The following is an 18935-nucleotide window of genomic DNA, read 5'->3' as shown; positions in this document are numbered from 1 at the left end:
AGTAATGTTGTCATCTTGGAGATGGAAGCCCAGCCCCGGAGTGATTCTGGCAGCTTCTGCCACCTCATCACATCTGATCTGAAATTGGAAAACAGTGTCCTGCTTATGAGCAAGAATCTGATCTTTATTTAAGATTGCTTCTATTCCCAGGCATCCAAATCTAGCCAGAATTGTTTGTAAGACTCGCATTTGGAGTGCTTCCTCATCCCACCCATATATTATCAATACTTTATGCGTATGTAAAGTAGGGTGATACCTGGATTATGCACCAAATGTTCAGGTAAGGGCGAGTAGCTGTAGGACCATCTGGAATGGTTCACCTAAATACAGAAGAATGTTGTCTGCATAAAGGTAGAGTATATTCTGGGTACTACCTTCCCTCTGGAAGCAACTCATTTGCATACCTAATACAAAAAGCCAGAGGCTCGATTTCCACTGCCAATAAAAGTGAAGTGAGTAAGCATCCCTTCTTCGTGCCTCTCCCCAGTTCAAACGGATTGGATATCACTCCATCCACCCCTATTGTACATTTGGAGTTCCTATAAGATGTTCAGCCGGGATATGAACACTGTGCCCATTCCAAAGCACTCAAGGTCTTGGGAGAAGCAACACCATCCAATAGAATCAAATGCCTTTTCAGCCCCAAATGGAAGAGTTGCCAGTGGGTCATCATTGTTTTTTGTCCCGTTCAGTCAGGTGAAGTCTACGTAGATTAGGTTTTAGAGATCTTCTAGTCATGAAGCCAGTTTGATCTGGGTGTATCAGGGCTGTTATGACATTTAGGAGTCGACCTGTCATAATTTTAGCAATTTTTGTCTCAGGGTTAAGGAATGACATCAGCTGGTAAGAGGAGCATCAAGGCCTAGGCTTGCCCTCTTTATGTATAACCATTATAGTGGCATGCCAAAGGTCATCAGCTAGTTCCCCAGGTGTCCTGGGACATGTCAGTAGGTGGCGTCCCAGCCAGACACTACTTTTTAAGAATTCAGAGACAATGCCTTTGGACCCAGCACCTTTCTGCCCTGCAGATGCTGAATAGTGTCAATTATTTAGTTTAGCGTTATATCACTATGTAGGGCTTCAATATCCATCCCAGATAGTTTAGGGATTCATAAGTTCTTTGTAAAGGTGGATGTATGTTCTAATCCTTGTGCTTCCTTTTCTGTATACAATGCCCCTATCGCTGCACTATTGATGACTTATTTAATGCACTTGGCTTCCTCCTCCCTTCTACTGAGTCACGCCCAGAGTCAACCTACCTTGTTCCCCGCTTCATAGAACTTTTTGTGAGTGTATGTAGTATAGCCAAGGCCGATTTTCAACCTCATCCTTGTAGGCTGTGAGGAGCCAACCTCAGGCTCTCAGGTCTCTCCAATTTGGTTATGTTCCCTTCTAAAAGACGAACTTTCTCAAATTGTGCCGTTCTCCTCTTCATTGATAACTACGAAAGATGTTTAAGCGCTAGGGAGAAGTGACTTTCTTTGTTTACCCTTTGGGTGGAATGCGCATCCTGATTTCCCACTCTATGCTGTGCAGAATTATTGCAAACCCAGAGTTTGATGCTACACACATTCCTCCAGGTTCTATGTGGAGAAGTTTGCTAGAAAAAAAAGTCAGTAAGGGAGAAAATGTGGGGATTCTTAGTGTGTGAAAAAAACAGATAATGCTCTGGTCTGACTCCATCAAGAAAATCCCTGAACGGGACACTAAAATGACCATGCTATAAAAAAAAATTTGAGCTTTGTTGACAGATTTTCTTCTCGGTGATTACCACCTGGTATTTCTACAGGACTCTAAATGAGGCCCTGATGCGGCTTACTTTGACTTTTTTAGTGAAAAGAAAACAAGACTTTGACTCACCGTGCATGGCCGGACTGGCCATTCCCCCACTGGGCAATCTCCCAGACGGCTGCAGGCCTAGGGGCTCTTTTAAGTACACAGTGTGCCGCTGCGAACCATCCATGGCCTCATTCTGATTGAGACCTCCTGCAGTGTGGCCTGGCCTGAACATCCTCGCGAGGGCGGATCTTGGGTCCTAGCCTGACCCTGCCACCAATAAAGGCAGAAGCCTCCAGGTGTAGCTAGTTTTGAGTGGGAACGACTTTCTCCACCAGAACTGAAATACGTTTTGGCTGACCAGGGGATTCTAAGCAGTGAGGAGTGGGGACAACGTGTGAGACCAATTAGTGGTTAGAATTTGGTAGTAAGAAAATTGCAGAGTAGTTTGAAGCTTTTCCTCTATTGTTAGCAGCTCTACAAAACAACCACCATGTTGTAAATAACTGAACATCCTGTCAGTCCAGATGAATGATGTCATTCATGGTCAAACATGTTTTGAGGTACAGCACAGCAGGTGCATGTAAAGGTGGATCTGAGTTGAAGGGCAGCAAGAAAACGCAAAGTTGTTCTATCCATGATAAAGTGAATGATTCATGCAGGAAAGGCATGTCCTCGGACACTCAAACTGTTGTGCATTCTCTGCAAGTCAGGGACAAATAAGCAGCGTGTGGATAAAACAAGCAAAGGAGCAGAATCGGTGTGCAGGCGCTGCACATTTCAATATTTTTAAATAAAATTATAATATGTATCTGTAATGCATTGCTTTCCACTATGTTAGCATCAAACAGGCATAAACAAAAGGCCTCCTCATATCCAGCTGGGCATGTTTTCTGACTGGCTGTCAAATTCCCCTACATTTCCCGACAACACATGCCAGCAGAGCACCTTTGGAAGGGGGGCAGTGCCCTCTGGCAAGGCAGAAGTAAACCCCAGGATAATTTACCATTGTGGGCTGCACCCCGCGCCACCCTTTCCATCTCACAAGAGGGCCCCGGGCTAGCAGACAAGCGAAAGGCCACTGCTATGATCTGCAGGGAGTTGATGTACAACAAATGAAAGATGTTAGCACACCGCATCCTGACACTCGCGCGGCCCCATTGTCGGCTCTGATAGGCCCCTCCGAGCTTACTTGAATATTTACATGTTAACTCGTTATGCCCCTTTGTTCTCGCGAGCTCTGAGTAGGCAGCGCTGCAGAAACAATAGAGTGCCCAAGCGTGACATCTCATTGCACAGGGCCGTGAAAGTGAGGGACAGAAACTATTCACACACAAATGAACTATCTCATTTAGGCCTCGTCTTCATTTGAATGTGGCCCCGTCCTCTCTCGGCACAAAAGACTCGAGCCTCACTTCTCTGTGGAGAGAGAGGCCGGGGCAAACACGCAGTTTCTTTTTTTTTTGCTGCGAAAGGAACATTTCTATTACATGGTTTATTTATTTAACAGATGCGATGTTAACCATTGCCAGCCTGGTGACTGTCTTAAGCTATCTGATTCCCATACCTTAGCAGGCCATGTTGACTAGCACCTTTGAGAAAACATCATGTTTTCTGTTTTTAAAGTGTACGTGCGTGGATCATTACCTTAAGAGGAGCAAGCGAGTTTTTAAGAATGTTCTCGAAGCGCACAACCTTCAAGTTGCACATACATTCAGTCACTGCTTTTTTTCGCCAAAATGGTGATTATAAATGAAAGCGTAATTCCTCAGTTTCAGGAAAAGTTATTTTATTGTAAGGAAGCCATTCTACAAATACATGGTGCCCAGCAAAACAAGAAGCATGGCTATGTGACAGGAATGTACAGAAAAATACATAGCTAATATGAGTGAAAAGGGTTAGGGTAGCATAACTCAATGGCCAAAGGTACACTGAATTGCAAAGCGCACCCTGGGTACAGTGTAAACCATGGTGCATGCGACAGGTGCAGAAACGACCCCGGTGCATATAACATTTCTTATAAGAGGAGTTTTCGCACCTGAATGTCATCTATGCGCCACTCAAGTGTGAATAATGTGCCCAAACGGTACCTGTACCTGTTTTGCATGGTACACTAATTGTTAGACTGTTGCACCCAGATTTGGAACAGACCTGGTAAGGCTCGCCCCCTTCAACATTGAAGTGAGCGGATTTTGAGCTCATCGCCAATACGTGCCAGTGTAGACAAAGGAAAAAAATTCAAGGTGAATGAGGACTTATCTTTTGTTCACAAAGTCATGAAACCTGACCTTCATGAATGTGACTGAAGTTTTCTGACTTTGCCCAAAGCAAAATGGAGTCAGCATCGCCCTCTATCACTTCAGGCCAAGATTTCAGGGGGCAGGTTGTGCCATGGGTGTGACATCACACGCCAGGAAATCCTGTGTTGGCCAACGCAAACCTTCCAGTGCAGGTACAAGGAGGGGGGATGGGACAGACATAGATAGGATGGGAGATGGATGTGCCACAAAGAGGGCAACTGGGATTGGTAATAAACAACAAGCCCAAAACAGACCATAAGGCACAATGCAGGACTCATGGCTTTGCCTGGGGTGGTGGCTTCTACCAGGGGATGAGCGGAATACATCTCATTGCATCGCGATGCATTACACATCATGTGCTTTTACAAAGCGGTTGTTACACAATGCATTTACATCGCAAGTCATTACAACGACTTACACTAGGGGGCGCGCTGGACTTAGGAATAATACTTATTACTATTCCTACTCCAGTTTGCGGAAAGTAGAGAAGGTGTTCATTTCCAATACCTCAGCGCCCCCTAGTGCAAGTCGTTGTAATGACTTGCGATGTAAATGCATCACGTATTAACAACGCGTTGTTGTAACAACCGCATTGTACTTGTAGCACAATGTAATGACAGCGTTGTGAGCTCTGTTTCCCCATAAGAATCAGCTGCTGAGTGGTGATAGTACAATAATGTTATGTCTGTCCCTACACTGGAGGGGGGACTGTTTGCTGCTTCACTGAAAAGCCATTAAAGTTGTCCCCTTTTTTTTTTTTAATCTTGCAAAGTTGGAAGGTACTAACTTCACAATTGTGCACATATTTTGTACCGGAGATAAAATGATTTGAAAACATCGTGTACCAGAGATCAGCTGATTTGAAAACCATACTCAGTGTTTTACAATTGCTGGAGTGATTTCTGCACTACTGTTCATGCCCATTTCACTTGTATTTTTATTACATTTTAAGAGGACAGTTACAGCTAGCTAGTAGCCTCTGGTAAATGCTGATGCAAAAACCAGAGCAAGGCCAATATCCTGCTCCAATGGGCGCAAAAAACAGAGATGTGAGCACGAACTATTGGCCGGTTCTAGACGAAGCCGCAAGTTACTAATCACTGCAACCTGCAGTATCCACGCTAACCACATCCCCAACAAAGTTAAGTGTCTGAGCACTGTACAAAGAAGTCAAATAAACCTAGTTTTCTTTAACTTGTCAACAGCCTAAACTAAAAAGAATGTAAGAGGCCAGAGATGGTCTGAGCGATTGTATGTAAATCCAGGAGGCCCAAGCGGAAGAGATTTGAAAGGTTTAAATGAAACTGCATTCAAAGGCCCACAAACGAATCTTGTAGTCATTTCCTCCAAAACACATGAAAACTTAATCAGGATTAAAGTGGGATTTTGTTGCTCAAATTTCCCTTGAGCTTTGCTGAGAGCACTCTGGGATTGCCTTACATGGGACTAAACGTCTAGCACGTACTGCGCTACTCTTCAGCGTCCCATCTCGCCTTGCACTATTTTTACTCTGCCTGAACTTTGAATCCAAATACCTTAACTCTTTTTCCAAAAAAGTAAGTAACCTAACAATGGCCAGGTGTCTACGTCCCTAAATTTTTAACAGATTTTGGCCAGGGTGTCTTGTTTTCTGAGATCAATGTGTGATTAAATGGCACATTCCTGATGAGGGTCACTGCCCATGATTATGCAAAAGAGTCAATTATTAAAAAGAAAATGAGGGCAGAGCGAACACAGTCCACTTACAAAAAACATCAGTTTCTCAACAACAGTTAGAAGGCATTATAGGGACATCTCCATAGCTGGGTAAGTCAAGATTTATATGCAGAAAACCTTACTTCCTTAAAAAGAATGACGCATACCTGTTGACCCTTCTTCCCTTTTTGTGACTCCTTTAAACTAACATTCCTCTGCTTGTCTACTTCTGTTTTTTGTAGCAATGCATTCCTAAAATTCAGGCATTAGCCACTGAGCAATGTTTAAACATCTTACCCATCTGCCACAACAGTCCTAAGTCTGAACTGAGGTTGCTTGTCTTGGGTAAGTCAAAGTGTAACAGTACTTCATCCTGCCTAGGTTGTGGCTAGAAATGTTATGAAGAGCAGAATTTTCAATTCTTTCCAAAATGCCCCTAGTTCCGGCTGGAGGCCAAACCCTCTCTGGAGGTTGTTCCTCTCCTTGGTTGCCTTGCATATGGCAGAGACAGGGCTGGTCTGGGAAACAAAATTAGCCCCGGCAAAAATTATCACGGCAGTCCCGCACTGCAGAAGGTGGCTAAAATGGCGCCTTGTGGGCATGGTTAGGTTGTGTCAGCCCCTCCTGCTATGAAAAAGTCCCCTAGCCTGCAACCCGCCGTGGAAATGCCCGAGTGGCTGGATGGCCAGTCTGGCCCTCGGCATGAAGGACATTCTAAGTTACACAGCATTTTCTTGGGTCTGCTTTCACACATCTTAGGTAATTATTTTGTAGAGGTGCAAAGGATCGCTGATGGGCGGTGACAAAAGTGAGTTTAATACTATGATAGACTCTTGAAAAGTCAAGTCGTTTTCATTACTACAGAGATTATATGGTTAGGCTTCTTTCCTCTGGACACCACTCCGGCAGAAATGTGTAGCACGTAAGGTATGGACACTGGCATACATTTAAGTAAACCAACTAGCAAAAAGCCACCTTAAGCATAACCACAAAGACTCTCAGAATTCACCTGGTCCATAGATGCAGCAAAGGTTGTAGATCTGCTGGACCTACTATTAATGTGTTTCACTACCATGTGCCCTCTGTGGCGCTAGTCATTGCTTGGCATGTACGTAAACGCTTCCAATAAAGGGGATACTCATACAGAAAACGCAATGGAAATGTACAGACACATTGCTTGATTTACAATTTAGGGTAACAAAAAGCCCTCAGATTTCAGGATGGCAAAACCCAGTGGAGAATACCCTGCAAGAAATTACTCCGCCATGCTTGCATATGATGGAGGAAATTCATGGGCTATCCTGTGGATTTAGCATGAACTCGACCATTCACTGAGATTTCCCTCACTAGTCACTACCCTACTTCCAATCAGGATCAATTGTAATTGTATTTATATAGCGCTTACTACCCTTGATGAGGCATCTCAGCACATAGCATGCTACTCCGGAACCCAATGTGGTAAATTAATTTATATAAGCCTGGTCCTTTAAACAAATGAGGGAGTATCAATTTTTTTTTTTTATGATCCAACAGGTATTTAACTAGTGATTGGTCTTTCAATAAATATATTTGGTTGCCTGCTTTACTCAGGGGCATGGTCTAAGGATGCTGAAGCTGGAGTAGTGTGGCTCAATGGTTAGAGCAGCAGACCCTGATGCAGAGGTCTGGCCTGTGACCAGGGTTCAATTCCCCGCCTCGGTGGGTCTTGGGCTCAAAATTCCATGGACCTGCTAATTCTCGCCTCGCTGCCTATTCCAATCATGGAGTCCCACTCTGGGCAATAGCTTGCTTAATCTCCACAACTGGCTCCACAGTTCGGCTGCTGTGCGAATGCTGTTGCTGTCCTGCACATCGCGTTTTTGCCGGCGTACTGCTGAAAACCGGATTATTGAATAATCAAAACAAGGCGCTGCCCTCAATTTATTTCTTGGACACTCCAAATTCTGGATCTAAAGGACAATCCCTGACCCGAATAGAGAAATCTATAATCGATCATCAGCATCGACAAGTGATCGTCTCAAAACTTAACCTCGTTCATTGCTGGATCCAATTGATTCATTCACACGCTGTATATCCAACAGTGCTGAACAACACTTCAACCTACTTCTGGGAACTAATTGTCTCGGAATTTTTAATTTGTTTCAGGGTCAACTATCTTCATATGCTCTAAAATTCAAGTCCTGATGATGGTCTTATGAAATCATCCACAAAAGACCGAAATGTCGACCGCTGCGTCTAAATCCTGCTTGTTATGTTGTAACCACTTTTGATTTTCAATTATTGTTTTGGAATCATTGTGTTTGTACTAGTTAAGCAGTTTAGACCCCTATTTTGTGATATATTACAGGAATATCTAAAACACATTCCTTTCTTATCCCACTTGCATTGTTTTGTACCCTATGCACTTTTTTTGCTATAAAGAAAATAATAATCTTTTTGATACAACAATACCTGGTTCCTTCATTTCTTTCGATTGTCTCAATATGTTAGTGTGGTAACATTATTGATGTTTTTTCTAAAAATATTTTAGTCACTAATTTGACAAAGTGTGGTAATCTGATTTAGTACAGTTCCTTTCACTTTCGTTAAAAAATAGTTTCACAAACAAATCCCTTGCTGGCCCATTTTCTAAATAATCTCCACAACGGCCCCCACAACGCTAAGGATGCCTGGCCTCCACCTTGTGGGTGCCCAGGAGTGGAAGCCTCACAGGAAAAGCCAGGATGGGTTCCACAGCGGTATTCGTACGAGCGCCTTGAGACCCTTGCGGGTGATGGGCGGCAGATTCCCCAGCATTAGATCTCCCGACTGGAACCAGAGCATGGGTGGCCCGCTCCACGCAGTCTGCAGGGGGGGGATCCCTAAAGTTTTGTCACGCCACTGACTCACCACCATGGAAAGCCACACACATGTCACTCTGACAAGCAATAGGCTTGCTCAGCACCTGGAAGATATGCAGTCAATTGGTAAAGCCCTCATGCCTCAGTAGTAACACACCAAAAGTATACATCCTCTGCTGAATAAATAAGATATGGCTGCATTATCAAAAGGCATTGGCAAAGCCAAAAGGTCTGGTATTGGTTACCAGTCTTTCAGCTTTCTCAATGCATGTTTTATTTAGGCAGGTTCTTACAAAATGTACTGTTGTTTGAGCAACTGGCTATTAGCAATACATACAAATATTGTCTTAAAGCAAAAATATGTTTTGGTCTCAAAAACACACATTTCCATAGCAGTCCCTGCCACTGAAATAAACTACTTTATTGTGCTGCCTGGTGCAGCATTGGGTGCTACATAGGTCGTATCTCTCTAGGTCAAGAAAGCCCAAGATGGGCCGCAGCGAATTGACTGAAGGCACCAGGGGTTGCGACAGCAAAAGGCACTTTTCACCACACACTCTGGACTTTCCCACTAATTCAAAATTTCTGGACAGGAGTGACAGAATTGATGAAAAAAGTAGCAGGTCTATTAATCCAACTGAAGGCCTAGTGGCTGTTGCTGGGCATAAGGGGGGAAGAGAAGTGGCCCAAATACTCATACACCTGGTTAAACACCACCGCAGGGGTGGCAAAGCGCAACCTGGCTAGACTCTGGCGAGCGAATAGGCCTCCCACGACTGGGAGGGAGACCTTGACTGGTGTCAACTAGCTGAACGTGAAACATACCCGGTGAGGGGCTGCCCTTACAAAATTGAAAAGATTTGGGGGCGGTGGATGCAATACAGGGGAGCTAATTTATCAGGAGGAGAATGGAGGTAGGAAGGGAAATGGGTCACTGTGGTAAGCAGACGACGGGTCAACAGTCCGTCACACTATGCAATATGTTGCTCTCGGGATAGGGGACTGGGTAACACACTGACAATCGGCCATGTCCATGCCTCCTGTGAGTGACCTACAATGTTTTTGCTAAACTGCCCGTTAATGATCTGTGTTTCTCAAGTTACTGCTTAATAAAAAGAATGTTTTTTTTCTTTTTTTTTAAAACAATGAGCCAGTGTGTAAAGGGCCTGAGGCAGGACCTGGATTATTTTCTCACTTCTAGTCACCAAGATGGTACATCGTGTTATATGCCCTCTGCTCATATCTATGATGACGTACATGTCGGTTTCAAATCCTGGCCAGGCGAACTCAGAGATCCATCCTTCGGAGGTTGGAAAACTGAGTACCAATAAAGTGGGTAATAGTAACACCGGCTATTTACCGCAAAAATGTGAGACGAAGCAGTGTTTATTAAAACAAGTTAATATTTTATTAATTTTAGTAGTAGTAGTAGTAGTAGTAGTAGTAGTAATATTATCTTAGGGGCCCAGATATTCACGGGAACACAAGTTCTGTGTCATTTAGTGCTAACGTTCAATGTGTTCCAGTCAACACTTTTTCTATCATTTTTTGGAAAGTCAGCACACAGTGCCTGACTCAAGGATTGCAAAATCTTCCAATGACTTTCCACCCTTCGCTCACACCCAGATCCCCTCACCCCACCCCACACACATGCACATCTATCAGACATTAACAGCAGTGACTTTCCCTAAACTGGGCTGATGAACTGGCGACATTTTAGAAGGTGTTGCAAACTGGAAGGGCGTTTGTCTAGCCCAGGCTGGCAAAGGACAGCGGGCAAGACAAAGTCACCTCAGTTCCCTCAAGAACCACTCACAACATATTAACAGATCTGTGACGGATTCTGAGCAGCCAGCAGTTAGAAAAGCTTACTCTGCTCTTTCCTAACCAGCCACTCTTGTCAGGCAGTTATATATGGGCCCTCCGACTATCCTAGTTTCCTCTCTCCTGGAGAAGCTTTTGTGCCAAATAAAAGTGATACAGAAAAAATAAAGGCCAACATTCACATAGTGCAAGGCCTTTGCAAACAGAAATCTCAGTATGTCCCATTCTTCATAGAAAGAGCATGTACTACAAATGTAGCAAGTGTGGCGAGACATAATTGGAATTGTCAGGAGTCCATTTTCATTCTCTTCGGAAGTTGGTTTCAATTCTAACAAGCAGTGGAGCACACTGGCCCCTCAAAACTGCATGAGAAAAAGCGTTGCTTTGAAATGATTGAGCCAGGTATCAACTCGGCTCAGTCCGGCCTGTATCCTGAATATCGGCACCGCAATATCGAAGGCACGCAATATGGAGGCAAAATATTGAAAATAAAATATACACAGCTTAGTAAGTCTAAATTTTCAATATCTAACTCCACATATATGTACTTTGGTGCTATATGTCTTCAAGGTACATAAGTTGTGGAGTTACAAACAGTCAATCTATCCTTCCCTATATGCACTTACCTTTCAATATTTCGTCTCTCAATAGTTTGTCTGACACTCATCAGATAGAACCACAGAGACTGCAAGTGACTCCGTGAACGAAAAGCACTCAAAGTAGCAAGTCTTTGGAGAGAACCATAGGGATCACAAGTGACTCTGTTAATCAAAACCACTCAACGTAGCAGGTCTTGGAATAGAACCATAGTGGCCGCAAGTGACTCGGTGAACCAAAACCACTCAACGTAGCGTCTTTAGAACCATAGTCACCGCAAGTGACTCTGAACCAAAACCACTCAAAGTAGCAAGTCTTCAACTAGAACCATAGTGACTTCAAGTGACTCCATGAAACAATAGCACTCAAAGTACCAAGTCTTGGAATAGAACCATAATGACCGCAAGTGACTCTGTGAAGCAAAACCACTCAAAGTAGCAAGTCTTGGAATAGAACCATAGTCACCGCAAGTGACTCTGTGAACCAAAACCACTCAGAGTAGCAAGTCTTCAACTAGAACCATAGTGACTGCAAGTGACTCCATGAAACAATAGCACTCAAAGTACCAAGTCTTGGAATAGAACCATAATGACCGCAAGTGACTCTGTGAAGCAAAACCACTCAAAGTAGCAAGTCTTGGAATAGAACCATAGTCACCGCAAGTGATTCTGTGAACCAAAACCACTCAAAGTAGCAAGTCTTGGAATAGAACCATAGTCACCGCAAGTGATTCTGTGAACCAAAACCACTCAAAGTAGCAAGTCTTGGAATAGAACCATAATGGCCGCAAGTGACTCTGTGAACCAAAACCACTCAAAGTAGCAAGTATTCTAATAGAACCATAGTGACTGCAAGTGACTCCATGAAACAATAGCACTGAAAGTACCAAGTCTTGGAATAGAACCATAATGACCGCAAGTGACTCTGTGAAGCAAAACCACTCAAAGTACAAAGTCTTGGAATAGAACCATAGTCACCGCAAGTGACTCTATGGACCATAACCACTCAAAGTAGCAAGTATTCTAATAGAACCATAGTCACCGCAAGTGACTCTGTGAACCAAAACCACTCAAAGTAGCAAGCCTTCTAATAGAACCATAGTCATCGCAAGTGACTCCGTGAACCTAAAAGCACTCAAAGTAGCAAGTATTCTAATAGAACCATAGTCACCACAAGTGACTCTGTGAACCAAAACCACTCAAAGCAGCAAGTCTTCTAATAGAACCATAGTCACCGCACGTGACTCCGTGAACCAAAAGCACTCAAAGTAGCAAGTTTTCAACTAGAACCATAGGGACTGCAAGTGCCTCCGTGAACCAAAACCACTCAAAGTAGCAAGTCTTCTAATAGAAACACAGTGGCTGCAAGAGACTCTGTGAAACAAAACCACTCAAAGTAGCAAGTCTTGGAATAGAACCATAGTCACCGCAAGTGGCTCTGTGAACCAAAAGCACTCAAAGTAGCAAGTTTTCAACTAGAACCATAGTAACCGCAAGTGACTCTGTGAACCAAAAACATTAAAAGTAGCAAGTCTTTAGAACCATAGTCACCGCAAGTGACTCTGTGAACGAAAACCACTCAAAGTAGCAAGTCTTTAGAACCATGGTCACCGCAAGTGACTCTGTGAAGCAAAACCACTCAAAGTAGCAAGTCTTTAGAACCATAGTCACCGCAAGTGACTCTGTGAACCAAAACCACTCAAAGTAGCAAGTCTTAGAACCATATTCACCGCAAGTGGCTCCGTGAACCAAAAGCACTCAAAGTAGCAAGTTTTTAACTAGAACCATAGTCACCGCAAATGACTCTGTGAACCAAAACCATTAAAAGCAACAAGTCTTTAGAACCATAGTCACCGCAAGTGACTCTGTGAACCAAAACCACTCAAAGTAGCAAGTCTTCTAATAGAACCACAGTGGCTGTAAGAGACTCTGTGAAACAAAACCACTCAAAGTAGCAAGTCTTGGAATAGAACCATAGTCACCGCATGTGACTCTGTAAACTAAAACCACTCAAAGTAGCAAGTCTTTAGAACCATAGTCACCGCAAGTGACTCTGTGAACCATAACCACTCAAAGTAGCAAGTCTTTAGAACCATAGGCACCGCAAGTGACTCTGTGAACCAAAACCACTCAAAGTAGCAAGTCTTTAGGACCATAGTCACCGCAAGTGACTCTGTGAACCAAAACCACTCAAAGTAGCAAGTCTTGGAATAGAACCATAGTGGACGCAAGTGACTCTGTGAAACAAAACCACTCAAAATAGCAAGTCTTGGAATAGAACCATAATCACCGCAAGTGACTCTGTGAAACAAAACCACTCAAAGTAGCAAGTCTTGGAATAGAACCATAGTGGACGCAAGTGACTCTGTGACCAAAACCACTCAAAATAGCAAGTCTTGGAATAGAACCATATTGGCCGCAAGTGACTCTGTGAAACAAAACCACTCAAAGTAGCAAAGAGACAATAGGGCAGATTTACCAAGACCTTTGCCGCTGCAAAGTCAAGCACAGTGACACAATTGATAGAAAAGTCTTGCATGGGTATTTACCAGTGCAAAACGACCAGAACTTAACTCTCCCAGAGGCAGCCCCAAAGTCAGAGAAATATATGTATTTCTCCAATCAGTGAACACATTGTACAGCACTGTACAGCACACATTGAAGATGAGAAATGAGTTATGAATTGTATAGGCATAGGATTGTGCACTAGATTGGTATATTTCAAGTATACAACCTATGCTAGACATCACACACTCACATATGCACCGTGGTGGAAAGTCGTGTGAGTGGCACTAGGCCGCCTGTTTGTCAGCGAGCACAGACAAAGAGACCAGAAGCTCCATTTTTAGCAAATATGTCATGTGCTGCTCTCTCCCCATGCGCAACTCAGTATAGAAACTTAGGCTGCTGCGCTACACTATTCTATATTTTAGTAAATCCGCCCCAATGTACTAGGCTGTAGAAAAAACACAAATAAAATGTGCATGGCAATAGAGATGCAATAACAGAGAGGTTCAAGATCTCCCTTAAAACTGAAACCACTTGATATCCACCTGAAGAACAACACATGCTGTGCCTGCTCTCTCAATGCTGGAATGAATTGGAGGTATCCATTCAAGTCTTAAACAAGGAAGGCCCTGAATATTTACCATACGGTTTGGAACGAATACCAAGACTTGGCGTACCCACCCCAATGAGAAGGCTTCAGACGGATATATGAAGCCATCTACTGTACAAGGATTGAAGAAGTGCAGGCAAAATTACATATTGCCATCTGGGTTTCCACGTTAACCTGGGCATTTGTTGCAATCTGGTACCCTCTTGTGGTCTCCAGGGGTGGGCCTAAGGCAGGTGAGCACAGCCACCTTAATGCAGCATCAGCTCCATAGGAAACTCCAAGTCTTTCTGAGCAGGAAGTACAGGGATGTCCACTCAGCAGACATGAAGGGTCAGGGGCAGGGCAGGCCTGCGTGTTGAACAGCACTGTTAAGATTCATTTTCAGACGCATGTATTGATAAAGCAATGTTCTCTTACAAGTGTACTTTTAGAATAGAGGGCGCAAATGTTAATGCTTCAAAATAAGTGCAAAATTCTCACACTTTTTAGGTACTATACCAAACCAAGAGCTACCTGAACAGTTCGACTTTTCCTTAAGCCACCTGAAGAATTTGGAAACTTGCCCCTCACAAGTCTCTGTCCCTTACGCGGGAGAGGGAAATCATCGTTCAGAGTATTTTGCCTCCATCACAAATAATCCTTTACACGCAGTACATCATATGCCACTGTTCAACTCTAACACTCATTTGAACATAAACTATCTTAAAGGTTCGCAAGAATATTAAACACCTATTTGTGGTTTAAAATCCCTTCACAAAAATATGAAAAGTTCTGGAGTGTTTTTGAATTGTAAAAAATACCTTCATAATCTCTAGTCTGCCTATATGCACTTTTCTTAAGCACTTCTGCACTTTATAATTACTCTTTGCACTTTATAATCATGTTACGGACACTCGATTATTGATTATTCAAGTATAACCATATGCCATGTAGTACATCAAATCTTTTAACAAATGTATTCTGTAATGTTGATCTTGTTTTTATGAACTCTCAATAAAAATAATATTAAATAAAAAAAAGTATGCTAAACAAACGCCACCAGGGAAATTATTGACCACATCCTCATAAATGAACACACGTCTCATGCTGAAGATGTTACTAAGTGCCAGCACAATATTTGCATAATTAAAGATTATTCCCACTAATGGCTCGTGACTCTATTACAAATCGATAAATATTATCCAAGCAATTTGTATTCACGGTTCAAATGGTTGTATCTCAGGTCAGTTCGGTGAGCTTGGGCAAGGATTGCACTCATTCACTGATGGGGCTGATCATCAGTACAGGGTCAGGGCAGGCCAGTAACATGAAGAAATACGAGCTGTACTGAAAGTAACAGAACATGTAAACATACAAAGGCCTATTCACAAAGGTATTCTGGGGTACGTAAATTAGTACTCCTATAATAGTATTTTATGTTATCTTTAGTAGGTGTCTTTGTGAACTGTCCCAATACATCTACAACAGAAGTAGAATTACAATATTCATGGCAGACTGATATACAGTTAGTACAAACAGCAAAAAAAATGGCCTTGTTGCACTTTTAATGGTAGGGTGCTGGAAGTTTCGTGCAGAGTGACAAAGGTGTGTAGGAGTACATAAAAGAGTCCTCCTGCAGTACTACTTCCTGCGCTCACACACGCTTGTGTGTTTAGACCACGTAATCTTGCCGCTTTCACTGAGTAGCTTCCAAACAAATGGCCTCTCTGGCTTTAAAGTTCTTCTCTGCCCTATTAGAGCCCATCAGCAGAGTTTGCATTGTATTAGATTGTATGTGCATCTATATAGCGCTTACTGCCACTACTTAGGCGCTGAAGTGCATTACAGCAGGTAGCACCCTCCTTCGGAACCCAATGTAGAATCAGAAACCTGTTGCTGTCTTAATTTAAGGTGGCTTCAGGGTATGGTGAAGTTCTGAGGGACTGCAGGTGGTGCGACCAACGGATGAGCCCTAACTGATAACACAACATATCCGGGGTAGGTTTGTGTACCCTTGCATTGTATGGTTGCGTGGGTTGTTTAGCACCATAAGTCACACGAGTTTTATCAGTGACTTTTTTGTGTCTGAAAAGCCTTTTCCCTTCAAGTTATTGTTTAGAGTTAAGTGAGGTTCCCGTTTTTCTTAAAAAGGTTGCCTTGTGGCACTTTCCCATAATCCCTTTCTCCACATGACTGATTTAAGTCAGGAACAGCTCTTAAAGTGGCCACGCCGCATTATACTCCACGGAGCACGGAGGTCAGGAAAGCGCAAACCAGAGCGGAAATTGCTATGCAATGGAAGCAATGACACCTTCTATAGCATAATTGTCATAACAATGCAAATATGACGTCATGACTGTACTGCCACCATTTAAATTAGCTGCATACATATATAACAGGTATATCTATTATACCTTTGTTGTTGAAATAGATTACCAGGCGCTTCTCGGCCTTTTGACTGAGATCTAGTTTTGTAGCCGGCTAGCTGTGGGGATGACGGACAGGAAAGAAATGAATAAATACATAGATGACCAGCACAGGTGTGATGTTATTGGTGCAGGCACGACTTCATATTGCATACAATTCCCAAAACGAATCCGCCAAGGACACCAAGTGCTAGATTTCCACCTATCCTAAATGAATGTAAATGGTATTGCTGTAAACCGCTTGGCCAGGCAGTGACAAGTTACCCCCGCACCTGCTGTCGAGGTAAGACCCTGTGTATTTGCAGTAACAGCGCCGTGACATGCAGCGTCACGGCACTACCCTCATGCACACATCATGTGTTCTTGGCGCTGTGCCCCGGACTGTTTTTTCGTGTCAAAAACGGGTGTTTTTAGCAGCACTGACTGTATGATTACCTTACTCGAATCCCTCTAAGAAGCTTACCCTGGGAGTTCAGCATAGGAAGGAGATTAGAATTTGAATACGTGTCGACGTAAAAGGGTACACGGGCCGTGCCACCGCGTATGTGGCCCTAGACAGCCATTCTCGCGTCCAGTAAGCCTGCCACAATGGGGGCCTCGTTTTCATTGTATGACAATTAAGTTGTTGAAGGCACCCGAGGGGATGGGGGAGGTTTGCCCGCCGCAGCGTCCGTGCGGGTGCGTGGAAGGCTGCACCGGGCCTAGATTAGCCGCACGGCACTGCACTCCCAGCGCTGGGCGCCAGTCACATGCTGCCCCGTTGCCCCGGCAACGGCAAAGCCCAGGAAAAAAAGTTGCTCTGGGGGAAGTCTGGGTCTGTGCAGCCCCCTGAGAGGCTTTGTGCTCCCGCAGACCACACGTCTGTGTCCAGGGCCAAAGAGTGTCTCTGAGTGCGGTGGCCAAAACTCACACACAGGAATCAACTCTTTCCTTCCCAAACCCTATGGCATTCCCAAAAGGCATCCATCTATCTCACTTGTGCTGCTAGGAGGTGGGTATCAGATGCAACATCCACAAAACTGTGAGAAAACCCCAAACAGTAAAACTGCATATACATTAACAAGTAACAATGCCATTACGAACACACATAGTTCTGGGTCTGAGTGAGACTACAGCAGCGTTTAAAACAAATGTATGAATGTATGTGTCGTTATAGACGCGGGTCATTAAATGTGGAAACAGGAAAAAAAATGCAACCTTTTCATAATCTTATGAGAAACTTTTCCTCTGTGATCAGAGCACGCATTCAAGTTATTTTACAGTGCGATGTGTTCAGCAATTATTGTCACGACCACAAATGCAAAAGTTGTACCCTCGCTTGCTAAGGGACCAAGGCTGCAGCAGCCTGTCAGCTAAAATAAACGTTCGCTTGTGTGAGAAAGATGCATTTTCTAATAGAGTAGAAAGTAAACTCTTCACCGGTCTTTTAACTTTGAAACAGATGGATTAACGCAAAACCAAAACCATGCAAAACACAATATAGTCCTGGGGTCTCTGAACTCTCTGGGGAAGTTTGGAGGGGATGAGGCAGCTTTCATGAGGCAGGGCGACCCCAGAGTCGGGTCCCATTGTGGTCGCCTCTGCTCACCCCCCGGCTTTCTGTGCACAAACAGGTGGCTGATGCTCGCGGAGCGGGCGGATAGATGGGACGTCTTACCCTGGCCGGCGGTGAGTACCGTGCAGACTCCGAAGAAGACCCCCAGGCAAAGGACAGCAGCGGCAGCCGGTCGGTCCATCCCGGGCAGCAGGGGGGTCATCTCTGGCTCGCCACTGGTCCAGCAGGCAGGTGGGAGCGAGCCGCTGATCCGAGAGCGTCTCTCCCGGGATCTGCACTTCCCGGGTCCCACGCAGTGTTTTCTTATCCCGCTACTTGCAACCTGGGGGCGTGTCCTGGGGCTGAGACATCGCAGTTCTAACACCCTCCCGCCCCCAGACAGGGCATAAAGCTCTTACAGCCGCCCGGCCCCGGAACCAGCATGACGCAATCTCAGCCTGTTCTACGCACCCCCCACCGGACGGACGGACGGACGGACAGACAGACCTAGCGAGGCAGTGATTCTGCTGAGGGTGCATTCCAGCACTGCTTGACCCATCTGCCCTTCTTGCGCCCATCTCTTCGACCTCCACAATATAATTACATTATTTCTATAGTGTTTTCGTTCTGTGCTCCTAAAGCTATAATAATTATTACTTTAGCAGGTGGCGCCAAGCACAATTTAAGGCATATCGACCGCGTGCATAAGACTGCGATCAGTATAAAAGAATATGCTCCTTCGATGGACTTACAATAATATGTGCAACTTTTATCTGTTTATGCTCATTTTGATCCCATTAATAGGAAGAAAAATGCGAAATCTATGTGATTGAAAGACATAATTAGA

General features: G+C 44.0%; 1 protein-coding gene across 1 annotated transcript in view; it reads right to left on the bottom strand.

Annotated features, from left to right (window-relative positions):
* The window catches only part of LRP2 (LDL receptor related protein 2), a 358266-nt gene extending 339901 nt beyond the window's left edge, over positions 1-18365 (bottom strand). The window contains exon 1 of the mRNA XM_086956556.1: positions 18212-18365. Within this exon, the coding sequence (XP_086812682.1) occupies positions 18212-18311 (100 nt within the window). The 5' untranslated portion in view covers positions 18312-18365. The remainder of the gene's footprint in view (positions 1-18211) is intronic.
* Positions 18366-18935: the final 570 nt, after the last annotated feature.

Source organism: Lissotriton vulgaris, chromosome 2_1 (genome assembly GCF_964263255.1).
Source record: "Lissotriton vulgaris chromosome 2_1, aLisVul1.2, whole genome shotgun sequence".
NCBI classification, from domain to species: domain Eukaryota; kingdom Metazoa; phylum Chordata; class Amphibia; order Caudata; family Salamandridae; genus Lissotriton; species Lissotriton vulgaris.
This window is presented reverse-complemented; position numbering and strand designations above follow the sequence as displayed.